Genomic DNA, 27,651 nt, shown 5'->3' with positions numbered 1-27,651 from the left:
TATTCTGACAGACAAAATAAGGCCCTTTTTGTTAATTTATTTTTTGTAGCAGAATATAGATATGTAAACTTTTATTTACTCTTAACTTTCACGTATTGTCATCTATTAGTAAGTATTATTATCTGTCTAGAAGACTAAGTAGCTGACTTTATGTTAAGCTAATTACGTTTTCCTATTTTAGCTAGCACTAGCTAATAGCGAGCTAGCTTAAATTCTTTGCTACTTTCAGCTAGACTTCCCTGATGATTTGTCATTATCTTTCATGAATTTAAATGTCAGTGATAATCAATTAAAGGTATAACATTAATACTTGGGCCCTCAGTTGTAAATTAATTGGTAAAAATCCAAACCTACTGAAAGTTATGCATATGCTATATGTGTTAGCTAACGTTCAAAGCCAGAGCAACATCATAAGTGTGCATAAGTATATAATTTGTATTGTTCAAGGAAAAGGTGCTCAAAATAATTTTATTAAATTATTATTTCATTAATTAATTAAAACTAAGGGTCTTAAAACGATGGAATCACCATAGATGAGACGACATGGACATGACCTGAGAGGTAAAACTAGGGGGAAAGTAAATATTCACTGTTTTAACTATCTTCAGCTCTTTTAGCCCACAGCTTTGACTGTAAGGCTACAGGTAGGCTCGTGTTCCTCCTACAGAGTGGCGCCTCCCTCAGAGAGGATCTGTGCGGTCGGAGCTCCAGCGGCTCTGCGGAGGATGAGGATGCTCTTCACGTCCTCCTCCTCTTCCTCACCGACACACACCATCTGAAGCCCCGGAGCCGCTCCTGTCTGCAGATCCGGACCCGGCTCACCCGCAGAACCTGATCCGGCATCCCGGGAGAGAGACGCCGGATTAGTATGTGATCGGGGCGCCAGGCGGGGGTGGTCGTGGAGGGGGTCTGGACGTGGAGCCAGCCAGCGCTCCTGCGTCTGACCACGAGTTCGTGTTTGTTTACGAAATAAAAGCGCTAAAAAATTAAAAAGAAGAATAAAAATGTCGCATCTGTTCTGGTTGTGGCTCCCGAAGACTGAGGCTGGAGGCGGGCTGAAGCTCCGGAGCGCCTGAACGCAGCACCGGCAGCGCGTACAGCTCCGGATCCGTTTTTATTCCTAATCACCGTGTCGTCGTTCACCTGCGCGCTCACCTGAGAGGACACATGTCTCAGATGCACCATGCGGCTCTGGACCAGCAGCAGCAACAGCAGCAGCCGGGTCAGTACAACCAGATCTGCACCCGAACCAGCAGCTGCGGGTCACCGGCCCCCGCAGAGGGCAGCGAGCCGTCCTCCTGCCCGGGCCACAGGAGCCGGACCCCCCGCAGGAAGTGGCAGGTGTTCCCGGGGAGGAACCGCTTCTATTGCAACGGGAGGATCATGATGGCGAGGCAGACCGGGGTCTTCTACCTGACCCTGGTGCTTATCCTGCTCACCAGCGGCCTCTTCTTCACCTTCGAGTGAGTCCAAACACACTTTAATTTGTAGTCTGACATTTACATGGATCTTTTATCAAAACAAACAAACAAACAGCAATAACATGTAATCCCAGCTGGTCAGACAAATAAACTGAAATACTCCCACTGAAGCTGCAATTAAATAGGAAAAATGTCCTGTTTGATGTTTTTGTGGTTGTTCTGTGTCTCTTTGTGGTTATTTTTTGTCTTTGTTGTGTCTGTATTCATTTTTTGTGCCTTCATGGTCATTTTGTGTGCCTGTGGTTGTTTTGTGTGTCTTTATGGTCGTTTTGTGTCTCTTTTTGGTTATTTTGTGTGTCTTTGTTCACATTTTGTGTGTCTTTATGATCATGTTGTCTGTCTTTGTGGTTATGTGTGTGTCTTTGTGTATATTTGTGTGTCTTTGTTCATGTTTTCTGTGTCTTTGTGAATGTTTTGTGTTTCTTTGTGGTCATTTTGTGTGTCTTTGTGGTTATTTTGTGTGTCTTTGTGTTTATGGTGTGTGTCTGTGGTTATTTTGTGCTTGTTTGTGAATGTTTTGTGCGTCTTTGTGAATGTTTTGTTTGTCGTTGTGGTTATTTTGTGTGTTTTTGTTTTTTATTTGATGTGTTTTTGATTATTTTGTGTCTTCATGGTTGTTTTGTGTTTCTTTGTGGTTATTTTGTGTGTCTTCGGGGTTGTTTTGCGTGTCTGTGGTTATTTTGTGTCTCTTTGTGGTCATTTTGTGTGTCTTTGTTGTCATCTGGTGTGTCTTGTGTCCTTGTATTCATTTTGTGTGTCTTTGTCTTGTTGTTTTCCATCTCTCTGGTTGCTTTGTGTGTCTTTTTACTCATTTTCTGTCTGTCTGTGGTTGTGTTGTGTGTTTTCATGATTGTTTTCTGTGTCTTTGTGTTTGTTATGTTTCTCTTTGTGGTTGTTTTGTCTGTCTCTAGTTGCTTTGTGTGTCATTTTGTTTTCCTTGTGTCCATCTGTTGCTGTTTTGTGTGTCTTAATGGCTGTTTGCTGTCTGTTTGTTTAGGGACTCTTTGTGGTTTGTTTGTGTCTTTCAGTCGGTGTTTTGTGTCCCTTCACGGTTGTTGTGTGTCTCTCTGGTTATTTTGTGTGTCTTTGCGTTTGCTTAGTGTCTTTTTGTGTCTCTTTGCGTCCTTTAAAGTCTTGATTTATGCATTATGTATTCTTTATTCAGTCTGACTGTATTTCTAAATATTCGCTTTTCTTTAAATGATTAAAAAAATAAATAATTATTCAAATAGTTGGCAGTCATTTTTCTGTGGATTGATTAATACATGAATCAGCTCGAGGGCTGAGAGTAAAATACGCTCAGATTGAGTTCAGACTGACGTTATTGGAGCCAAATTTTAGAATTTCATTGGACTGTTTCCAGAGTTTTAGTTTTTCTTTGTGAGCTGTTTCCAGTAATTTAATCCAAATAAAACTGGGATTTGATTTCAGCTTTAGAGGAAGACATTAACTGACTGTAGTAGATTTATTTTTACACACTGCTGCGTCAGGATTCACGAGCGTTCTGTTCCTGAAGCTTTTATTTTAGCAATGACTGTGAGTTTCTCTCCTGAATCCATCTGTGAAGCTTCGAAGGACTTTCATCTCCTACAACTGAGCTCCGTTATCCTCCTGATCTGATGAGCTTGCTGTGGTTTTGTCTCAAAGTAGTCGCTTTGTGTGTCTTTGTGGTTATTTTGTGTGTCTTTGTGGTTACTTTGTGTGTCTTTGTTCTTACTTTGTGTGTCTTTTTGGTTGTTTTGTGTGTCTTTGTGAATGTTTTGTGTGTCTTTGTTGTGTCTATGTTCATTTTATGTGACTTTAAGGTCATTTTGTGAGACTTCGTGGTGGTTTTGTGTATCTTTGTGGTTATTTTGTGTTTATTTGTGATTCTTTTGTGTCTCTGTGGGTATTTTTGGTGTCTTTGTGGTTGTTTTGTGTGTCACTGTGGTTATTTTGTCTGTCGTAGTTACTTTGTGTGCCTTTGTCATTGTTTTGTGTGTCTTTGCAGTTATTTTGTGTCTTTCTGGTCATTTTGTGTGTTTTTGAGGTCAGTTTGTGTGTCTTTGTGATTCTTTTGTGTTTCTTTGTGTGTTTTTTGTGTATCTGAGTATTTTTTTTGTCTTTTGTGGTTATTATATGTGTCTTTTGTGGTTATTTTGTGTGTCTTTATGGTCATTTTGTAAGTCTTTGTAGTTCTTTTGTATGTCTTTGTGGTCATTTTGTATGTCTGTGGTTATTTCGTGTGTCGTGATCATTTTGTGTGGTGTGTGGTCGCTTTTTGTATCTTTGTGGTCATTTTCTGACTGTCAGTGGTTCTCATGTGTCTCTTTGTTGTTGCTTTGCGTGTCTTGGGGTTCATTTTGTGTCTTTATTAGAGACATTTTGTTGTGTACGTTGTGACTCTTGGAGCCTCTGAGCTTGCGTCGGTAAGAATGCCCCAAATGTCCTTCTGTGAAAACAAATCATCGTTACACGTCGATTCGATCGTGTTATAAATCTCTGAATTCCACCTGCGTTTCTTTATAAGGTTTTATGTTCTGATTTCTGGAGACGTCCTTAAATCAAATGAAGAGTCACTGCTTTGTGCACGGGGTCACTGGATGTACCTGACGTCATTCAACCTCCTGAGTCACAGAAACATCTAAATCTAACTAAACCGTCTCTGTGTTGCGGCTGCAGCTCTGACATGAATGTAAACTGTTGTTTTCTGCTGGATTTTCCTGCTCGCTGATTTGATTCGTTTCAGTGGATTTACTGCCAACAAACGCAGCGACACAGAAACCAGGTGAGTCTGTGATCAGCTTCAGGTTGTTTCTGCTTGTCCTGAAAATCACCGCTGGTCTCTATACACCACTTCTGAACCCGAGACGATGCTGTGGACAGATTAGTCAAATGAGTTATTTCTTCAAATTGCAGAATGAGTTTGCTATGATTTATTCATGCCTCATTTCACTTTCAACAGTCTAAAAGGGGCAGTTTCCCTTGTGTTTGGTTTTAGAAATCGCTATAAAAAATTTTAAATGAGACATTAATTTAATGGCACTAAAAGTTGTTGTTCAGAATCTTTCGTGATATATTTTTATAGTGTAGTTGTCTTTATATGTCAAAAATAGTGTCCAAACAAGTTCTCAGAGCCCAAAGGGACGTCTGGAGGGTTTATTTAGTTTTTTTTTTTCCTCCCACATTTTTCACTGCAACTTCCTAAACACAGCACCCCAGTGTTTCCCGTTTCCACGGTAACCGTTTTCTGCAGCTCATGTCACTACGGTAACAGCAGGAGATTGAAACAGGGGAGGGTAGGTAAACCTGCGATTCAGTTTTCCACATTTCTAAGGTGATAGAAATGTGTATGACAAAGTGGTCAGGTGGAAACCAAGCGGCAATGTTTATTTCTCCGTTATGGATTTTAAAAAGAAACATTCTACTTATTACACTCACAAAGCTCTTTAAAACCAATAACTCCATTTCAAAAGATGACAATCAGCAAACAGTCTAGAATTTTTTTTTCAATTTATTTGATTTTCATTTAATTTTCAATTAGATTTTTCACTGCAAGCTGAGACAAATCTTATTGAATAGTTTGTTTGAAAAACCTACGTTACAAAACTGTGATTATTATGAAATGTTGCATATTTTTGAGTATTTTTTTACTTAATTCGTTCTGGTTTTATTGCACATTGGGCCTATTGATCATTTATTTTTGACAGGTATTTATCTCCAGTCCAAACAAACTGGGCAGCGCCAGATAAATGGTTGTTTCAGTACAAATAAGGAATGGTCAGTAGTAGGGGTGTGACGATACACTCAGCTCACGAGACGAGACGATACACGATATTGGGTTCACGAGAACGAGACGAGACGATATTTTCACTTTACTTTAAGAAAACTAAAATGACAAAATATTAGGGCTGCACCTAAAGACGCGTCGACGAGTCGTCTGAGCACGATACGTCATCAAAAGCGGAAGTGAGCGCGCAATGCAACAGAAATTCCCTTCCGACCGGAGCGCGGAACACGGACGAACGTCGGCGCTGCATCATGCATGTATTATGTATGCATGATGCAGTGCGGATGTCCGCGTTCTATCGTAAACATGGATGTCAACGTTTACTATACAGCTGTATCTAAACACGGACATCTGCGCTGCAAACAGGCAAATCTTCACCAGTTAAATAAAATCATCTTTAGAACAGAAGCTACTTTGTCTCCAGTCTAATCAAATATTACTCGGAGTTGCCCAAGGCTCAATGCCAGGTCCTCTGATGTTTATAATTTACTTAGTTCCGTGAGGTAAATTATGTTATTTAAAAAAACTGTCAAGAGGCATGAATATGCAGATGACACCTAACTTTACCTGCTTAACAATTCTCTGAAACTGAAGCTAGAATAATTTTATTAATAGGTAACATGACAAAGTACTTTACTAAAAGGCTTTTTAAAATCTCGTCAGACACTGTTTATCAAAGTCAAGCAGCCTGATAGCAAAGACTCTTTAAATTTGGACACTGGAGCAACAAGTAAACATGAAGGAAGAGTCCCTGATGTGAAACCCTGTTGTTTTTGGCCTCCTGCTGTATATTTATTTTCCTGAACAAACACATGCAGACTCCTGTGATTGGCTGAGACCTTCAGTTTGTTTTTACTGTCCTCTCTCTCTGTGTCTTCAGCTGTCCCTTCCTAGCATCCAACTTGACCCCGGCCATTCCAGCAGTGGGTGGCATCCTCTTTGTGTTTGTAATGGGGATGCTGTTCAGGGCAAGTTTCAGCGACCCCGGCGTTCTACCCCGAGCCACACCAGACGAGGCCGCCGACCTGGAGAGGCAGATTGGTAATCATGGAGAGGCACACATTAGAGATGAGAAATCACTTCTTCTGTGGGATTTTTTGTGTAGTTTTGTTAGTCTGGAAGACACGTTTCAAGGAAAAGCATCTGATAAGTAGACAAGGACTTTGATGCCGAAAGAGCATGCAAAAATACTGAATTAAAACAACAAATACAAAATATTTAAAAGGTTGTTGATTATCTAACAGTGGTAGTGTGTCAGTCAGAAAAGTCAAATTAGTGACAAATAATGAAAAAAATCTAAATATTGTATGCAACGGTGTAACAGATGTTTTTGAAGTGTATGTGTATATATATATATATACACACACACACTCAACAAAAATATAAACACAACTTTCGTTTTTGCTCCTATTTTTTATGAGATGAACTCAAAGATCTAAAGCTTTTTCCACATACACAATATCACCATTTCTCTCAAATATTGTTTACAAATCTGTCTAAATCTGTGATAGTGAGCACTTCTCCTTTGCTGAGATAATCCATCCCACCTCACAGGTGTGCCATATCAAGATGCTGATTAGACACCATGATTAGTGCACAGGGGTGCTTTAGACCGCCCACATGTAACAGCAAGATTTATTTAAGCCAGTAAGTTTTGACACGTTCACCGTTTGTAGCTGAAAACATAGCCAAAAAACTAAACTATCTATTTGTAGTGTTATATTTTTAAGGTAAATTTATTGCTTTTTTTCTTTAACATGTTAATACTTAACTTTTTAGTATTTTTTAACCATCATGACTTGTAATATTATATGGTTGTCATTACTGTAAGCTTTACTCACATCTGCCCACTCTCCGTTTCCATTTTGTCTGTGCAGGTTTTCCTCTAATCAGAGTTAAGAAACTGTAAATCAGCTGCAGACTAATGCTCGCTAATTATACTGAGTCATCACAGAAAGCCGTTCACCGCCTCCTCCAGTCGGTGTGTGTGTCTTTTTATAAGTGTGTGTGCTCAGTCACATGTCATCTCTTCACTTTCAGGCTTCCTCTATCTGTCTTGGCGAATCAGTCGTTTCCACAGAAACTGACTGATTGAAGCTCTCAGATATATTTTCGGAACCCTGTTATTATATTTTCTGCTCTTCTGATTAATTAATTTATTTTCGCCCTGGAATCCGTGGAGCGACAACAGAACCCAGGCTCAGAGAATGACCAAATTTGGGCATCGTTGTGGACGTTAAACCCGCTGAGCTCAGTGTGTGTGACATGTGGAGGAAAGATGGAAATAGAAATGGCAGGCGTTTTTTTTTTTTACTGTGTTTTGTTTGTTTTGTCCGATGGTGGTCAGGAATTTATTCTGATGCACAGCTTGAAATAACATCCTCACTTCCTGTCTGACAAACAAGAAAGAAAAAGTAATCCCAAAGCCACATTTACATTTGAGTAAATTCTGTAATACCATAAAATGATAAATGTAATGACTATACATAATGTGAAAATTTTAGCAGAATAACACAGTTCAGTTTAACACAGGTTTATTTATATTGCACCAATTCACAACCAGGCTCAGGGAGGGCAGTAGTCTGCCTCAACCAGTTAGGGGTGGGGTAAACTGCAGGGGTGGAAAAAAGATGTCGAACACCCCTAAAATTTTATACAATTCAAACAAACAGTGGAATTTTGTGGAAAAATCTTCTTTTGTTTTTCAAGAGGTGTGGCTGCATTAGACAGACACAAACGAATGCAAATGATTTTTTTTGTTTTTTGTTTACAAGAAAAACTAATAAAACTAAATTCTGCCAAAATGACAAAATACTCAAAATGTCTTGTTTTTATGGAACCAATCAATTTTAAGTTTTTAAGGGCCTTTTTAGGATTTGTTTAGTACTATGACTGTGATTGTACTAAAAGTCATTGCACTTGAAGCATGCACTAAGAGTGATTCTTAATGCAGTATACATGGAAATGTATGGGGTATCCGAACACTTTTTTCCACAATTGCAGATGACTTGATTTTTATATCTGAAGTTAATTTCTGTTTTCCACTGACCACTGGATAAGCAAGAATGCAAGAATTAATAGGGTTCAATTTTAGCAAAAGGCTCGCCCACTAATGCTAATCAGAGTGTAAATTATAACTACGGTAAGTAATTATAAATCATATTAAAGGAAGTCAGGTTGCATTCTTGTTTTTTCTTAAATGGACAAAAATACTAACTTTATTGCCTGTCAGTTGTTTTTTTTTCCTGTGTTCAGGCATACAATCAACTATTTTTGTTTTTTAAGAGGACAAGCTTTGTTTTTTGCTAACATTAGCATGTATTAGCAAGTCCAGCAATCGTTAGTACATTAACAATCTGTTGTCTGTTTTCAGACTCGGCGGGCTGCTCCAGACCTCCACCTCGTACCAGAGAGGTCCTCATCAACGGACAGACGGTGAAACTGAAGTACTGCTTCACCTGCAAAATCTTCAGGCCGCCTCGAGCGTCACACTGCAGCCTGTGTGACAACTGTGTGGGTCAGTGTGTGTCTCCGTGAACGTTGAGATGTATTGGCGTTGCAGGAACTCCCTTAGCACAAAGCTAATGTTGCCAGCATTAGTCAAGCAGAAACAAACCCACTCACTTTATTGCACACACTGCAAAAACTCAAAATCTTATCAAGTCTATTTGTTTTATTTTTAGTCAAAATGTCTCATCTCACTTGACTTAAGATAAATTCGCTTAACAAGTGACATTCTAGCAAGATGGAGGGACTTGTTTTAAGACAACGCATCTTCAATATCTTGTTAAGTTAAACAGTTTTGAAATTATCTTGTTTTAACCCTCGTGTCGTCCTGTGGGTCAAATTGACCCGTTCTGAAGTTTGAAAATGTGGGAAAAAAAATATTTTCACAGTGAAAACTTTCACATTTTCGAACATTTTTTGATTGGAAAAAAGATATGTTAAAAAATGTTTCTTTAAGAACATTTGGAAAAAAAATCAACCAAAATCCGGCGAAATTCGCTGGATTTTGGTTGATTGTTTGTCTGAATGTTCTTGAAGAAAATATTAGACTTTTCACTCATATATATATATATATATATATATATATATATATGTAATCACTTTAAATATTTTTAGGATTTTTTTGAAGATTTTTATTTATTTTTTGAAATCATTTACATTTTTTTTATTTTAATTTCTTGAAAAAATTGTTTTTTTAATAACTTCTAAGGGAAACTTTTAAGGGATTTTCTTTCTGAAGATTTTGCAATTTTTTTTATATATTTGGGGAATTTTTTGTTGAATTTCTGTATTTTTTTCAGACAGTATTTTTTGGTGCTGTAAATGAAGACAACAGGAGGGTTAAGACGCCTAAGCTTGATAATCTTGGTAAAATATAGCTTAAAATAAGTTTTCCCAGCTCATTTTACCATCTCAAGATTCTAAATATCTGATCTGAAGAGCTCTTACCAAGCCATTTTTTCACTTATTTCAAGGTAAAAGTTCCTTGAAATAATTTTTTTTCTTGTTTTGAGAGGGGCATTTTTCCATTGCAGTTTTACAAATTCACAATTGTCACCAGTGATAATTACACATTTAGATGGACACAATAGCAGTAAAACATTAACAAAAGCTTTTACTGTTTCATTTAAAGTAATTTGAATTTTGTTTCAATACACTGAAGCTCTGATTCTTTTTTCCCTCCCTTAGAGCGTTTCGACCATCACTGTCCCTGGGTGGGGAACTGCGTCGGACGGAGGAACTATCGTTTCTTCTACCTGTTCATTCTCTCCCTCTCCTTCCTCACCATCTTCATCTTCGCCTTTGTCATCACACATGTCATCCTCAGTGAGTAACGCTGCTGCCGCCTCCACACACCGTTTCTGCTGTGATTCACTTATTGATTCCTCTCTCCGACTTCCCTGCCACACTCATTTTTTACCTCTCTAAGTCATTTTGAAATTCCGATGCACTCGGGTCTTTCCTGTGAAACACTCGTACTCGCCTTCAGCTCTTATTCTGCTGGAAAAGACTATTCACATACAAAAGAAAGAAAGAATAGAAGTAGAAAACGCTGCAGAACAAAATAAAGACACAGATTAAAATACAACAGCAACATTTTTAACTTAAAATTTCTTCTAAGCTGCTGATAATTCTTTGACCTACATTTGTACAATACAGACGTTGGTTTTGGTTTGCTTCAAAAAACAATCAATCACACTGAAGATGCTCAGGTTTGGGACATTTGGTAAACTGAGGCTGAATAACCTGGTGGGCAAACTTATTCTGCATCAGGCCTGTTTGGGTCTCTGCTTTGAAGTCTGTGTGTTGTAGCTTTGTGCCAGCTTCCTAATCTGTGTAATGGATGAAACAAAGCTCGGCCATTGATCGTCCACAGCCCCGCCCACTGTCAATTGATTGACAGGCTGTCAGAGGGAGGCTGAGGCTGCAGTCTGTTCCTGCTTCCTGTCATCGATCAATCAGACCAGAGCGAGACAGAAAGGTGCAGGTCATATGAACACTGCTGAATCAGACTTAGAACAAAAACCTGATTAGTGAGAGAAATCAACCGATCACACTGAGATTATATCACGTATGATCCGGTTTGACTACTTCACATACAGGTGGCCTCAGTCTTGGGCTTTTCTCAATCTCATTAGTGTTTTCGTTTGACCTTGTGGGTGTTTTAACTTGTCTCAGGCCTTTTGATTGTTGGGTCTCAGACTTGTCTCAACATGAAGTGTTGTTTGCCTCCTTATCTCAACTTTATAGATGACTTGACTCAGTCTTATCATGGATTTCTGTTGGTCAAACTGTTCGGTCTCTGATCTGACTCACTTGTAAATGTTTTGCATTCTCTCAGTCTGTGTTTTCTTGGACTTCTGGGTGCTTTGACTTGTTTTGGTCTTGTGGGCATATGGACTGTTTTCTATCTGATGAATGACTTTGCTTGGACATGTCTCGACTTTGTGGATGGTTTGACTTGTCTCATCTCACTTGTATTTAACTAGAACTTGACTCAGCCTGGTTGGCATGGGGACCCTGACATGTCTTGGTTTCTTGGGAGTTGTGACTCGTTGTATCATGGACTCATCAAACCTTTCTTTGTCTGATTTGACTCACTTGTGAATGTTTTGCACTTTCTCTCATCTGTCTTATCCTGGACTTGCAGGATTTAACTTGTCACATTTTCAGGGGTGTTTTGACTCGTGCTTATTGATTTCATGGGCAAATAGGCTTCATTGACTTGTCTATGTCATGGGCAGTTTTCCTTGGGCATGTTTGACTTGTCTTTGACTTGTGATTCATACGTCTCTCCCTCTGATATGTTTTTACTTGTCTTGGTGCTTTGACTCAAACTTGTCTTGAACATAGGGGCACTTCACATTGACTCAGTCTGGTTTATATTTTGACTCTTTCTCCTCATGCTACATGATTTGCCTGAGCCATGAGAGTTGTGGATTATACTCAGTATACGCTCTCAGTCTGACTTGTCTCGGTCTCGTGACTGTTTTGACTCGTGCTTGTTTTGGTCTTGCAGATATATGAACCGGACTTTATTGAAACAATGATTTTGTTTAAATTTGTCTCTGCATCGTGGGTGTTTAAATTTCACAATTTTAAGGCTCTGTTGATGCTGATTTGTGATGGAGTTCTGGTTGTTTTTGGTTGAACTTTTGCTTTTTAACTTGGCCTTAAAGAGCAACACGATCACATGTTGACTCTCCTCAGGTTGCATTTCGTTGAAATTAGCTTGAGCGAGTGGCTGCCTGTAAGGAAGTTTAACACTGATCATTGATTTTATGTTTCAGGATCTAAAGCCGCCTGCCGATTCTTTCCTGTCATGCTCATTGACCTAATTCTCTGCTCAGGCTGCTGATGTTGTTTTCCTGCCCTGCAGGTCCAAACTGTCAGAAAACTGGAGCCTTGAGCTGCTTTAAACTAAAACTCTTAACCAGCAGACTGTCTGAGATAAACCCGTGCCTTCCTCTGAACACTACACTGTTTGTTTGCTGTTTTTAGCAGCGGAGCTATAAAAAGATCTGGCGGTGTCATGACTTTGATCTACAGGATGTAAATTTAGAGAGCAGTGACTGTCTGCGCTGAAGACTTCAGCTCATTACTGTTTGTTTACTCTTGTTGCTGGTGATGTTTACTCTTGTTGTCAGAATTTTTTTCTGGTTTATCTTGGCATGTCTTTAGGATGACATGCCTCAGTCAGATGTGGAGTTATAATAGGAACCAATTCATTCACCACCACAAGCTTTCGCTGTGATTTTTCTTGATTGAACCATTTTAGCTTTACTCCCCTTTCAGATGCTATGTTCTTGTATTTGTTTTCAGTTTATATCTCAGCATCTTCAAAGCTGAGAGAATAAATAGAAACAGATGTTGTGAAATGTTTGCAATGAAGTTGCTGTACACCGAGATTATTGCTAATTTTTTAATTCTATCGTTGAAACGTTAGCGTTCACATTTAACTAGTAAATGTTGCATGTCATCATGCTAATGAGCTGAAAGTGAAATGATGAAAAGTTATGCTGTCACATATTAAGCTAGCATGCTAAACAGTTCTAAACTCTCAGCGCTGCCTAATTATTGTTTATACTAACATGCTATATCATTCCATACCGATACACAGTAAACAGCTGTCGTTCAACATGCTCAAATGAGAAATGATGCTCATGTCATCATGCAAAATGCTAGTCAGCAAATATGTTAATCATTATATGACAAATTGGGACATGTGTAAAACTTGGCATATTAACAGTCGGGCACTTAATATTAGCGTAGCAATTTAAAATTGTATTCTAAATTATTGCTAAACATTTTAGCATATGGCCCTGCAATAGACTGATGACCTGTCCAGGTTGACCCGGTCAGGCTCCAGCCCCCCCCCTGCGACCCTAGTGAGAATTAAGCGGTGCATTGATTATGGATGGATGGATTTTAGCATATGAACGTGCTAACCATGCTTAACATTACAAACTAAATTCTACCTTGTTAATATGCTTTCATTAGCATTAAGATCAAAGGCTGAGTCCAGCTAAGCATAAAGGCCACTGTCTGAGAGAGAGAATTATAAACATGTCTGTTTTCTTGTGCTAACATGTTGACGTTGGCCTCACAGCTCAGCTTAAACACAGCTGACCTAAGTGACCTAAGTCTAATAGTGTATAACTGAACCTAACAGAATAGGTTTGAAATATCCTAAAAGGGCCACTATGCTCGGATAACATCTAGACCAGTGGTTATCAACCTATTTCTCTTGGACCCCCCTATAAGCTACACCCCAGCCCAAGGATGAGCCAGTTGCTGTCTGCAGTGATTTTTGTGACCCTACAGTGTATATATAAGAGTTAAGTTATTGAATATTTGTGTCTCCCTTTGTTGTTGCAACAGTTTTACAATTTGCAGACGGTCCCTGTGCACTCATCACACATCTGGCTCCCCATAGTCACCAAAATAATTTCGGCTGCTTGAAAGACGGCTATTTTTGATTAAACTGTTCGTATATCTGATGATTTATTGATGCCAGAAGTCCAAATCTGTGAAGATCTTTCCATCTTTACCGACCTGTGTTTTGTTTCCTGATGTCGCCATAATTTGCTTGGTTTCATGCTGTCACTTGCTAACATGTCACCACAAATGACGCATTCGGGTTGAATCATGTCTTGTCCTTCAATAAAACCAAATTTAAGGTAACTCTCAAGGTACAACCAGAGTTGTTTTGGGTTTTTTTTTTAGGCACTAATGGAATCTTCCAGCAGTTTTGCGTTTACCAGACATCGTTTCCGTCAGTAACTTTCGAACTGCGCACAAAAATAATGAATCTGGATGAGCTTGCAAGCCAACCTGAAGAAAGTGTGGACAGAGGTTGAAAGGTCAAGGAGGCATGGCCATCGAAGTAGCAAAGGATTTTTGAGGGAAGAGTAAATAAATTTGTTTTAAAATGTTTTATAGGTAGACTTTTGATGACACAGTAAGTCTGTTATTCTGATTTTATCCAGAATGTGAAAATCAAATTTTTATAGCGTCACAGCCTCTGAGCAGACAAAGCTTTGCGCACCACCCTCTGATCTCTGGCGCCTCCCCTAGGGGGGCGCAGACCCCAGGATGGAAACCACTGAGCTAGACCATAGCCTGATAATAAAAATGGATGCTATCTGTGGGTCTGAAAGGTGAGGCCAGTGTGGAAATGCCTTAAAACTACTTTCTAACAGCAAGCAGAGGGGCAACTCCTCTGGATGCAAAATAAATTCTGATTGCTTAGAAGTCTATGAGAAAATACCCCCACTTCTTACTTGATTTGTTATCTCAGTAAATGTATTCCTGATAAGTTTATGATCTCATTTGCTAGTTTCAAGTCTCTTTTAATTAAACACGATGTTAACTTTGTAAATTTTGGTCCTGTTTAGAGATGGCTGTGTGTGATGATGTCAAGTTCTGAGTCAGAGTCACTCCTCACTCATCACATCTGGTTTCAAAAGACCAAGATGGTGATGGTCAAATATAAACTCAAAGCTTTAATGGTAGTCCATGTGCAGTATATGATTTACACAGTTTATTTGGTCCCACTTCCAGCACAGATTGGATTTAATTTTTCATCCTAGTAGGGGTAAATATCTTACAGGCCAGAGCTGGTTTATACAGCCTTAGCCTTTGCTGCTGCTGTAAAATTTAATCCTACTTTTATATATATTGTCCTAATGAATAAAAAGGTAAACTGAATAATCTAACTCTGTTTCCTGTCTGGATGTCTTTCAGGATCAAACCGGACAGGTTTCCTGAGCGCGCTCAAAGACAGCCCCGCCAGATATCCTTTACTGTGGAGAATTCACGGTTAAAAAGCTGGAATGACTCAATCACCCCACAGTATTTCACCACGGTTTCACCACAACTATGGTTAGATTAACCTGAAAAGAGCCCCTCTGGGCACAAACTTTGTTGTTGGACCCCATTGTACAAGTGATTTTCATTATTTCGTCAGTCATCCAGAAACCAGACAATCCTCTAGAGCTCACATGGAATGCTATTGATAGCAGGTTAAGTAGTTCTTTTTAAGCAAAGCTGTCATAACTTCTCTGATTCCAACTCCTCAGATGTGAGTCTTTGCTTGAGTTCCAGTTTTTTATTGTTATAAATTCAAAATTTGCTGTTCTTTGACTGATGATCGCACAAAATAAAGCAAATGCAATATGTTAAATTGCCTTTAAATGCAGTCCGCAACATGCACAGAAAATCAAACAGAGACACTAATTCCCCTCATACACCCACTCTGTAGTGTGTTTCTGATAAATCAATGACTCACGCTGTCACCAGCCATAGATCAATATGTCCCATAATGCACCACCAAGGTCAAACTCACTGCCCTTGTCACACACTCTTATGGACGTATTTACATTCAGCTCCATGCAAATTCTGCTGTTTTCTATTTGTTTCTGCTATAGCGACAAGCAAATTGTTAGTGACAGTCAGGGCGCATCCATCTCTGTGTCCATGGATCCAGGCTCCAGATATAAATCCTAGTAATTCACATTAAATGAAAACACTCTAGTGGACTGTAGAGCCAGTGGTCCACAATATCCTCAGAATCCAAGAGCCGAGTTTGTCCTTGACTCTGTTTTGCACCGTCCTGGAGGTGGTGGTGTGTTTCTTCTCTGTCTGGTCCATTGTCGGCCTGTCAGGCTTCCACACCTACCTGATCAGCTCCAACCAGACCACCAATGAGGACGTAAGTATATTTATTTGGGCCTGAAACTGTAGTCGAAGGACAAAAAAAAGAGAAAAATATTGTTGGTTCTAATGCAGTGGACAAACGCTCCTCTTGTTGTATCTGTCCTGATGTTGTCTTGGTCTGATGTGGTTCAGATTAAAGGGTCCTGGTCCACCAAGCGAGGGAAGGATAACTACAACCCCTACAGCTATGGAAACATCCTGACCAACTGCTGTGCGGCCCTGTGTGGACCTCTGCCGCCCAGGTCAGTAACATCCTTTGCACCACTATATGGGTCTAAAGTCAGGACTAAACCAGACTAAAGTCTGCTGTGAAATTAGGACTAAGTTTACGACTAAACAGGAAAAAAAGTCAGCACTGACATCAGGACTAAACACAGCTTACGTCGGCAGTGAAGTCAGGATTAAACTCGACTAAATTCAAAACTAAATGCAGGACTAAAGTCAGCTCTAAACTCGACACTAAACAGGACTGAAGTCTGCTGGTCAGGATAAAACAAGACTAAATTCAGATTTAAGAAGCACTAAAATCAGCACAGACTCGGGAATAAAATCAGCAATGAAACAAAGAAATGAAAATTCAGTACTAAATGCAGGACAAAAGTAGTAAAGTCAACACTGAAAACAGGACTGAACTCAAGACTGAAGTCAGGACTAAAATAAACACTAAACTCAGGACTAAACTCAAGATGAATCTCAGCACCGAAGTCAGGACTAAAATCAGGACAAGTCAGATATGAATTTAGGGCATTTACGATCTCTTATTCTCTCTTAAAATTTACATCAACGTCACCTTAAAATCTAAGAAGACACGGAAAATATGTTTCAGGAGTCTAAAGACCAACATGTTTTAATTGTGTTTACAGTTAATTCAGATTCATTTGTTCTTACAGCTGCAGGGCTGAAACTCAGTCGACTGAATCCAAGTTACGTCACATAACTCACAGCTTTTCTGCTTAAAATATTAATGCATTACCTAATATTTAATTAGTTTGCGGACAGCCAGCATGCTGTTTATCTTGTCCTTTTTGACAGCACGGTGCTGAAGACTGAAGTATTTAAAATATTAAGTAGACACTAATTCAATTAACTCAATAATGGCATTTTGCTGAGAAATAATCTGGCTGAACCACAGATTATATTTGAAACCGCAAACAATCCAGAACAAACACGTTTATCTTTCATTTCTTAGTGTGTGCCTGAAAGCTTTGGCTTCATTGCTGCTCTTTTTATCACATCTGCTTTGTGCTTCCTTCGACTGGCGTCTGAGTATCAAAATATATAAAATGTCATACTTCAAATGTGCCTCAGGCTATAAAACTGTCTAAAACATTCTTATTTCACTCCTGTCTTCCTCTGTGTTTACTTTCTCTCACTCTTTCCATCATCACCTTCATTCTTCCTCTCTGCCACCCGCATTCTCAGCAGACGGTATGTTCCTGTGTTTAATGAGGACAGTTTTCAGCTGAGACCTTCCTTGAAGTAATTACGCTCTGCTTTTCCCTTATCCTCGCCTTCAGAGTTTCTTATCTCTCAGCTGTGCTTCTCTACCATTTACCCTGAAAAATTGATCAAAAAAGCAATCAGAGTTGGGGTATGGATCGCAGCACTTTCTACAGTTCATCATATAAGCCTCCTGCTCTTTGCTTTCATCTGCTCTTATGTTTCCATGCACACGACTTCTGTGTCATACATCATCATTAGAGAGGCTGAGGGAGGACCTCATCCGTCTGCAGACCTGGGTGGTGATTCTGAGACAGTTTACTGATGGTCTTTATTGCTTTGTCAAAGCAGCTGATTGATACTGTTTCACCCAGCGGGCCTCAAATTAAATTGGAGCCAAGTTGAGCTTTAATTAAATGAGGTTTGGTTCTGAAAACTGAGCGAAGGTGTGGTTTTTGGTTGGATTTTCTTTTGCAATTTTTGTCCCAGTATGCGTTTGCATGCCAAAAATTTGTGGACAGCTTAATATTCTCTCCATGTAGGATTATATCAACATGCTGCTGTACCACCATGATGTGTTAATGTGCTGCTTAAACAGCCTCCAATCTTTTGGTGTCAGTCTTTTCCACGGATTGAAGAGCATCCGTGAAGTCTAACACTGACACTGGGTGATTGGATCACAACCAGTGATCTTATTCGTTCTGCAGGTGTTGGATTGGGTTTTATGGTTGAAATCAGGACTCGAGGCAAGTTTATTTATTGCTTTGTCAAAGCAGCTGATTAGTTCTGTTTCATTAATGGGTCTAAAATGAAATGGGAGCAAAGTTAAGCTTTAATTAAACGAGGTTTGGTTCTAAAAGCTGAGCGAAGCAATGGATTTGGACTACATGTTTTTTTTTTAGTTGCATATCGTGCATGCCAGCCGTATGCTGACAGCCGAATATTCTCTCATGGTGACTACATCACCGTGGGCGTTGATTATAACAGCCTCCCGTCTTCCAGTTTCCATCCAAAAAAGCATCGGTGATTCTGGCTGACAAGGTCCGGCTCACAGTCAGGGTTCCAGTTCATCCCTCAGCTGTTGGATCCAGTCGAGGTTGGGACCGTGTGGTAGCCAGACTAAGTTCTTTATAGATCTGTCTCTGTTGACACAAAGCAGGAAAGACGCTGTTGTTAATATTTCCCTGCATTTTAACTAATCTGCTTCAAATAAACCAGGAGAAACAGACCAAATCTGCACATAAGTAGACTGGGGTGTCCTCATACTTCTAGCTATATAGTATGTATGTATTCTTATGTGTTGTGTTTCGGTTTTTATTGTCTATTCTGAACTGTTTTACGGTTAAATTCCATTAAATTTGCACATTTAATTCTTCTTGTACTGATGCAATTTCAGACTCTCTCATTTTTGACTTTAGCTCCAAGAGCTTATTCTTTTATAAAATTAAGAGTGTGTTTTAGGCATTTTGAAGCATACTTTTTCCTTCTTTAACAGGGTCACTTTGTTCTTGTTTATATCAGTATTCATTGTCCAATGCTTTTCAGGAGATTTATAAGCTAAGTAATTTTTGGTTATACACTTAATAGTACAACAGTCTTTCAGTTTAATTCACTTTAAGCCATTAACTGTGGTTCTGTGATCCTTACATGAAAAGAGAACATTAATTATTTTATTGTTTCTACTAAAACATGTAATAATATTTAGTTAATATTTACTATTCTAATTATGATCCTGGTTTCAGCCAAATGCTGACAGCGTTGTGTTCACCCCATTCACTTCTGATTGCCTGACTGTTAGAACAGATTGTTTGATTATTGATTGATTGATGAGTCAGTTGTGGCCTTCTGGGGGTGACACAGATAGAACAAACCTCTTGAGTGATTTTCAAAAATGATGTTGGTCAGAGAAGAAGCTGCCAGCGGCTCGATATGAGAGCTGGGTTTTGAAAGTAAAAGCTTGGTGTCAGTCGAAGAGGAGAGGTTTGTTTTCCAGGGCTGAACATATGGAGATTCATTACACAGTCTGCTTGTTAGTTCATGACTGGCTGGTGGCAGCTTATTAACATGTCGGCTGCACCTGCTGACACCCAAACAGGTGGTGACATCCATCTGCACGCACCCACACCCAGGAAAAGGCTTTTTAGGTCGAGCAGCGAAGGAATCGCAGACGTTGGGGGTTCCTGCTGGCAAAGTGAACGTCATTTATCTCAACTGATTGACTTTTATTCAGAGTTCAGTTTGAACAGAAATGGAAATTGTTAGGTTCAAACCTGAAGAATACACAAACAGCACAGGAAGAAAGGACAGCACTCACGAGCTGCGGTCTTTTACTTGCGCACAAGGAGAGAGATAGAGACCACAGCTCTGCAGTATGCATCGCTACAGCCTCACAAACTCTGGAGAGCCTGCCTCTCTCCTTGTCTTTTTATTTCCTTCTCACACAATCATACGATACAGAGGAGTCATCATACGTCAGTCATAAGATATCAGAGCAGTACAAAGACAGAACATGTGTTACTTGCATGATCTTATCATAAGAGCGAGTCAGCTCACTATAGGAACAAGTCAGCTTTGTTCTTTACGTTGTTACTTCCGAGAACATGCAGGTCACAACGTAGAATGCTGATGGTAGTCCTCATTTCTTCATAGTCACTCAATGATAACCTCAAATCAACATAAGTATAATCATTCTAATATAAGTGTAATTCTTCTAACAGAAATGCTTGTTGTAACGGTTTTAACTTTGGAGCACACCCTGCCATTAATTCACCCACACAAGCAGAAAATAATTAAGATACTTTATTGATCCTTTGTAGGAAATGACTTTGTTACAGCTGCAGTTTCCCACATCTAACACTGAACATGAATAAAACATTTCCAGCACAAAAACTATTCTAACGTACTGAAGAGCGAGGTAATAAAAATATTTGTGACATGTAGTGTTAAAATATTCAGTAGATAAAATATGCAGTGTGCAAAATGTAAGAAAAAGTCATTCATGTGAAAAACAAAATACAGTGTGCAAAAGATGACTTGTACATTTATAAATGTTAAGATGTATACATGTATTATTTAGTCTGTTACCGATGGTGCTCTGCTGAATGACCTCCAAGGTGTGAAAAAGCTGTGAACGATTTCTCACAACTCACTTCTATGTTGAGAGCAACCTCACCTCTGTAACTTTCTGAATAACATCTATTTCAGTCCTGATGATGGAACTGGCCTCCCTGATTTGTTTATTAATCCTGTTTTTGTCTGCTATGGGAGCACTGTGTCCCAGTATGAAAAAACGTGGTACTGGCCACTACAGTTCAGTAGAGGGTGCACACAAGAGGTCTGCAGGTGGTCTCAGCCTTGAGAAGACACTCTTACCCCTTCTTACATAGGGCCTCTATAGGAGTGGCCCAGTTCATTTTTTATCCAGCTTTAATCATTGATATCTGTAGCTGGAGACAAGTTCCACCTCAGTGTCTTGAATGGTAACATGAGCTGATTTGGGCATCCAGTTAGCAGTGGATGAATGATGAGGCCCCTCATGAGGCTGATAGAGACATGTTTTTAGTCTGTTTGTCACTCTTTGTCAGCATTTTGTGCATCTTTTTAGTTGTTTAATGTCACTACATGATGAGTTTGTCTCTTTTACTTGCAATACCATGACTGACCTCTGGAAAAATTAACAGTAGGGCTGAGATGTGCTCTTGAAATGCATGTATGATGACAGTATCTTATATTACCAATGCTTCAATACTATATTCCAGAAAAATATTAGGTGTATCCCAATGCGCGGAATGTCAAATGCAGTATGCCAAAAACACCAGGACATCTGTGTAGTTTTTGAAGTATGTAAACCAGCATGCTTTGCTGCATGTTCTGAGCCAGAATCTTTTGTGAAATTAGATCTCGTGAGTATCAAAGAGCCTGAGCCGTCCAAAGTTCCCACACAGGTGGCAGTTCATTTCACACAGCAGACTGCAATAGCTAAAGTTTAACAGATATTATTTTGACAAAGTAGTATGTGTCAGTTGTATGCTAACTGTGTAGAACAGTCCTTATTTTTTGAGGGAAATTGTAGTATGTACTTTAAGTAAAAAGAAAAAAGTATGCGATTTGGAATGCACCTTCATCAGAACACTGTACGAAACCATGCTAATAGCTTGCATCCATGCTAAGCTATGCTAACTTTAGCTTCTGTCCTTTAATGCCCAGTACAAAGTTATGTCAGTAAATGGATGTTTGGGTCCCTGTACTGTGTGTCTCTGCTTTTATATTGTGTATCTGTTTCTTTTTTGCCGGTGAGGCTAGAATCTGAAGTGAAGTGACTCATCTCCATCTCTCTGTTCTGTGTTCCAGTTTGATTGACAGGAGAGGTCTGATTCAGTGTGACACACCGCACACCGTCTCCCAGTCTAACGGGACCAGCAGCAGCTACGCCTCCACTCAGCTCCGCAGTCACATGGTAGGTGGAGGACACTGCTGATCGATACCGACACATCAGACATCATGTGAATCATCAGAGCATGGAGGGGAGCTGCAGTCACATCACATCTGTCTAAAGTCTGTGTTGATGCAGCATCAGGACAGCAACAAAAAGGTCTATTTGATATAACAAATACAACCAGTGGTGTTGGATTGAAAAAAAATATTTATAGTTACGTTTAAAACTAGATTGTGTTGCTCAGCAGCTGATTTAGAGTTAATACGAAACATCTTATGCAGAGAGTGATTGTTTTTCAGTTTAAAGGATATTTCTGAATGAATCAGTACCTAATGAAATTGAGGCAGTGTCTGACACCTCATGTGTTCCGTTCTCTCTCATTTTCTGCTGCATTCTTGGTACCAGTAAGGTGCTAGTTGCTTCCAAAACTACTGAAAGTCCATCGTTTTTGACACCAAATTTGATACCAAAAAGCAAATAAATCTGTCAAATCAATGTGTTAGAAACATAAATTCATTAAAATGACCTGCTGCTCACAGAGTTGTATGTTGACAGACAGAAGATAGCATAAACTACAATTTTAGGCTGAACAAGATAACATTAACTTGAATTAGATAATATTAGTTGATGTGTTAGTCTATGAAGACAATATAAGCACATGCATTAAACAGGAATGTTAGCCACGACATTAGCATAAACAAAATAACATTACATGCACCATTACCTTAAACAGGAAACCACTACTTGCTGCATTAGCCCAAACAAGACAAAGTTATCTGATACATTAGCCTGAACAAGCTAATATTAGCTGGTTGGTGAGGGTATTCAAGATGACATTAGCCTGAAGAAGCTAATGTTTGCCTTTTAAACATTCTGTGTGGTCTTCAGTGTAAAGTAACAACTGAAACTCAGCTTGAATGAGATATACATGGGTTTGGTTATCTTTTTTTTTGAGAAGCATTGATCAATTTTAGGTGTTTCCATCTTTAAATGTTCTGAAATTACATTTTCTTGTGATTTGAGTTTCAGTCATCTATAACTTATAACCCTGATACTCCACTTAAGCTCATAATATGTCCATACAGGACTCTTGGTGTTGTTGCTATTGTCCTTTTCCTGTACAGGTTGTATTATTAGGTTATTCTGGATTTGTTCCTCAGTAACACTTTGAGGGTTAACCTCTTTAGGTGGATAATGAAGTGACAGATCAGACGTTTGGGCAGTTTACAAGTTGCTAAATACGTAAATGAACAATATTTCATCGTTGTATTGATAGAAAACATGATCCGGTCTGAATGTGTCTGTTGTTGTAAATTAGCTGCATAACTGAAGCTTCAACGTTCTGAATGTTTTCCGATTCCTCAGTGTGATCAGGATCAGTGTATCCAGAGCACCAAGTTTGTCCTCCAGGCTGCAGCCACCCCCCTGCTGCACAGTGACCCCGTGGTTCTGGCCCCTCTGCCGGGGAAGACCGCCACACTGGGGGGCCCCTGCGCCTACCTGGCCCCCACCCAGCCATCCCTGCCGTCTTGTGGTGGAGACGTCCTGACCCTGAGGGACGCCGCCGTCGACTCCCACTGCCACCACCACCTCCACCACCATCACCACCATCACCACCACCACTTTGTCAGCCCGGAGGAGACGCCCTGCACCACGCCGCAGGGCGCCCTGGCCTGCCCCGCCCACCTGCACCTCCACCCCCAACCTCACCCACCTGTCCCTTCCCCCGCCGCCCTGTACGACCCCGCCAGTCAGGACGCTCTGCATGAGGACTCGGTCAGAGGGCTGGTGAAGCTCAGCTCCGTCTGAACAAAACCGTTTCTTTCATTCGATTTCAGTTTGACTCATCTGACTTCAATGTGACCTTTGATTTGAATAGTTTTCCATCATCTGATTTTATATACACCCTCAATTTAGAAGAAAAAAAGAACTGGGATTTTAAAAAGCAAAGTCATTATACTGTAGAAAAATAAATGACTCAGTAGCACAAACTGTTGTGCTGATTACAAAAACAGAACAAATGGAAACAGCATCAGTGTACGTACTCTGAAGCTTCCAGTGAACAGACAAAAACATCAAATAGGCTTTTTTCTTTTATCCATTTTTAGAAAATCTGAGTAACATCTGAGTTTTGTTTAAATGGAAAGTTAATGTGTCAATTGGCTAATTCTTTTTAACTACAAATCACACATGTTAAGCAGTAACAGTACGTCTCTCTGAAATGTAAATGAAGAAAATCTCCAAATTACTTTGACAAGCCAAGAATTGTGTTTAAAAACAGAATGATTTCTTTCTTCATGACAAAGTTTTGGATTTTGTTTTTTAAACCCCATGGAGTTCAGCTCGGTTCATTTTTGTCAGCTTTTAAACAAACAAAAAAATTATGATTTTTTTTTTAACAACTGTAAAACCGTGATACAAAAAAATTACACGGGAGCCTCAAAAAAAATCCCATATCCGTAGTCTACTAAAAAACACAGGAAAAAATACAAAAAATTTTGCAAATTATTGCCACAGACTGGATATATAAATGGCTACCATATAGCACAAAAGTGAAGCCACAGTTTGACAGAAACGGGCGATGCTACCGTCAGCCGATGAGTGGAGGGTGGGATGAAGATTCAACACCTGATCGTCTTCTGGACAACATGTTAGTAACTTCTAGCTGTCTGGCTAGCTACATATCGTCTAGTTTTCCCCATCGACTGGTTGTGGTCGTAGCTTGGTGTTGGTGGTGCAGCCCGATCTCACGAGGATTCGTGAAACTGTCACGTAAATTTTTGTTTCGGTTTCGTGCGCACCAACACGATTTCGTCATGTTTTTCGTGCCGCTCACAACGAAATGCACACCAATGTATTTTAAACGGCGGACTTTTCGTGCCACTCAGAACGTATTTCAAACGAATGGGTATATTATATTTTTAATGTGAAACCGTTGCGAATCCAACGCTATATTTTGCATTACATCATCCCTAACCCTAACCATAACCCGGTGGTACACTTACCAATTTGCATAGGAATTTAAAGAATGTCCAAAGGGTGCAAACGCGATTCTAAGAATGTCCGACGGCTGCAAACGCGATTACACAAACAGTATACGCCGATGGACAGCTTAGATTGTCATGAATCTGCCGGTATAAACCACTTTCAGATGCGATTACCACAGCGGGTTTCGTTGTGAGCAACACGAAAAACATTTCGTTGTGAGCGGCACGAAAAACATAACGAAATTGTGTTGGTGCGCACAAAACCGAAACAAAAATTTACGTGACAGTTTCACAAATCCTCGTGAGACCGGGTTGGGTGGTGAGGCCGGAGACAGGATTTCATACTATAGCTGCAGATTATTGGAAAAAACTACCACTGCAATGTTTTGCTTTTAGTAAATATAGAAACTTACCAACTGCAAGATGCAGTCTGGTCCACTTGTTCAGTGCTGCAACATTGTCTTTATACAGGCTTAATGTCTCTCAATCATCCAATGCTTCACTCATTACTGTTGTGGTTTTGTCACATGTATGATCATCCAGGGAAAAAAGAGACTTATGTGTCACTCTTATGTCCAGCTGGACCAGACGCCTGTTGTAGCTGCTTTATATCCACTTGTGACAGCTCTGTTTCAACTTGTGCCTTGAATTCTTTTAAACAACTCTGGGATGGAAACTTGAGAAAGACGGGTGTGTGGCGATCCTACTTCATGTCAAGCGACCGGATCACGTTTTAACTCCTTTTTTGGTAAACTTTAATTGGTATCATGTCTTGCAAGATGAAAAGTTACCTCACCATTGATTTCTGCTGTTTTGAACTGTTCTCATTTGGTGGAACACGGGCAAAGGCATTCAGATTAGTTTTGTGCTTTAAAAAATATTGCGGTCTGGCTTTACATCCATCATACAGAGCTTTGTGTTGCAGGTTTAGATGATCGAACATATTAGGCAGCAATTGCAAGACAGAGTACATAGTTCTGGTTAACATCGTCTTTTCTGTGTTGCATCCATTCTTGCAACCAAATCCTCCTTTTCAGTGTTTCTCTCCTGTTGCTGTGCACATGTGGAGCCAGCATGTCAACAAACTCTGTTTCATGTAGATGAAGTAAAAAAAAAAACCCTCTTAAATCAGAGTAAATGTTCTATCAGACAGACTTCTCTTGTATGTTTGTCAAATTTTGCTTTTGTATCCAGCATATCGCTGTCAACGCTGAAGTGATGTATCATGGAGCTCTACTGGATGCGTACCAAAACAAAATGGCCACTAGTTTCTCACATTTTGGCTTCCCCTTTATGTTGTCCATCTATACATACAGTCTGTGGTTTATACGCTCAAATACACAGTAGAAAAATGTCTGTTTACATGTGAAGTGGTTTCTTCCCTCACAGTTTTGTGCCTGCGAATCGCTAAAAGTACGAACAGTTTACGGCTTTAAACATTTCTTTCCTTTTCTTAGCTCGTGGCTACATAATGTTTATGGACTCCAGAAGGTTTTAAACAAAAAATAACACAGTATTATAAATATTCTGACATATATTCATTTGGGGTGAATCATTTTACCTTTTCAGCCTCGTTCACCCCCAGTTAGTCTGATTTTTTTTTTTTTTACACCTTTATGTTTTGTCTCCACTTTTGTTCGTGTTCCTCTGTGGTCCTAATGAAGTCAAATTCCTGCTGAAACAGTGAACATTTAATCCAGAATAAGCTACTTCAGTGCCAAACAGACATCTGCCTCCTGCTACAGTCGGATTGGGACCAAAGCCACTGACTTTTTTGGGGTTTTTTTTGCTATTACAAATCAAGTGGTTGATCCGGGACATTTGATTGTTTTCTGTGCCAGCTGATGGAAACGGCATCAGTCTTCAGGTGTTAGTTGGATTCTGTGGACAAAAACACGAAGCGGGAGTGAGTTTTCCAAAAACCTGATTGGATCAGTTTGCGTCGAGCAAAGCATCAACACTGCCAGACGTTCAGCTGGAGTTCACCTCTTTAAATATTCTGACTTGCTTTTTTTTGTTATATGTCACGTCCTCTTTTATAGACGTTTCTGGTTGAAGAAGGAACCAGCGAGATGAACTAAATCTGTCTTTATTTCACACAGCATAATTTAGAAAAGTTTTCACAATATCATAATAGTTTATGTGTGCACATCTTTACTACTTAGACATAAAGCAACTGGATGGAAACCAGTTAAATGGCTGTTTACAGGTGAATTTGTGTGAACATTCCCAAAACCAGGTCTGTCCTTTTATTCTGAAGGTCACATGCATATTCCAGATCCTGTGATTCAAATGTTTATTTCAGTTTGTTAAGAGTTTGTTGATTTCATGCCAACATTGTTTGCAATAAAAAAATTCCTCAGGAGGCTGTGTCAAACTTAACTCGACTTTTATACCGGGAAAAAAAGATATTGGATTCATTCAGCAGAATTTTGTTGGCAGTTTCGAAAAAGTTTTTTAACCTGCTTTGAAATTTTAAAGAACTGAGGCATGAACCGATCAAAGACAACTTTTTCTGGGGGGTATTAGAAATCAATACGTCAATATTTCTATTATCCTGATTACAGTTCTGCTTGTGATGATTATTTTTCGCCGTTTCTTAGAATAACGTTCAGTAACTTCACTGTTGTTCCACCAACGTGAACCGCTTTCCAACAGCAGGTCCAGTTTTATATTCGTCGACCCTTCTGGGCTCCAACTGTCACAACAGTATGTAATTTTAATGCCAAAGATGTCATTTGGGTATATTTCGTGCGTGTGAAGTAATATTAAATCATTGCCAATGAAGCAGAAACATATATTACAGCTTCTGCC

The 27,651-nt window shown here is 39.5% G+C and overlaps 1 protein-coding gene and 1 long non-coding RNA gene across 3 annotated transcripts; one reads left to right on the top strand and one right to left on the bottom strand.

The window, feature by feature from the left end:
* The first annotated feature begins 582 nt into the window (after positions 1 to 582).
* Positions 583 to 27,202, top strand: LOC110953103 (palmitoyltransferase ZDHHC14-like). 2 transcript variants are annotated; one of them, XM_051960594.1, is made up of 10 exons: positions 583 to 1,463; positions 4,210 to 4,248; positions 6,131 to 6,291; positions 8,624 to 8,767; positions 9,946 to 10,083; positions 15,004 to 15,052; positions 15,868 to 15,970; positions 16,108 to 16,217; positions 21,766 to 21,871; positions 23,216 to 27,202. In XM_051960594.1, the coding sequence occupies exons 1-10, from the start codon at positions 1,168 to 1,170 to the stop codon at positions 23,657 to 23,659; spliced, it is 1,590 nt and encodes a 529-aa protein (XP_051816554.1). In that variant the 5' UTR covers positions 583 to 1,167; the 3' UTR covers positions 23,660 to 27,202. The 2 variants fall into 2 exon arrangements, with proteins under 2 accessions (XP_051816554.1, XP_022052638.2); XM_022196946.2 differs by lacking the exon at positions 4,210 to 4,248 and having other exon boundaries at positions 597 to 1,463.
* On the bottom strand, positions 6,018 to 7,412 carry LOC127537673 (uncharacterized). Its single transcript, XR_007947464.1, has 2 exons — positions 7,092 to 7,412; positions 6,018 to 6,275 (listed from the first exon to the last, which is right to left on the bottom strand). It is a non-coding gene; the product is annotated as an uncharacterized LOC127537673 (long non-coding RNA).
* Positions 27,203 to 27,651: the final 449 nt, after the last annotated feature.

Source organism: Acanthochromis polyacanthus, chromosome 16, assembly GCF_021347895.1.
Source record: "Acanthochromis polyacanthus isolate Apoly-LR-REF ecotype Palm Island chromosome 16, KAUST_Apoly_ChrSc, whole genome shotgun sequence".
NCBI lineage: Eukaryota > Metazoa > Chordata > Actinopteri > Pomacentridae > Acanthochromis > Acanthochromis polyacanthus.
Note: the sequence above shows the minus strand (reverse complement) of the source record. Positions and strands in the feature narration are given on the sequence as shown.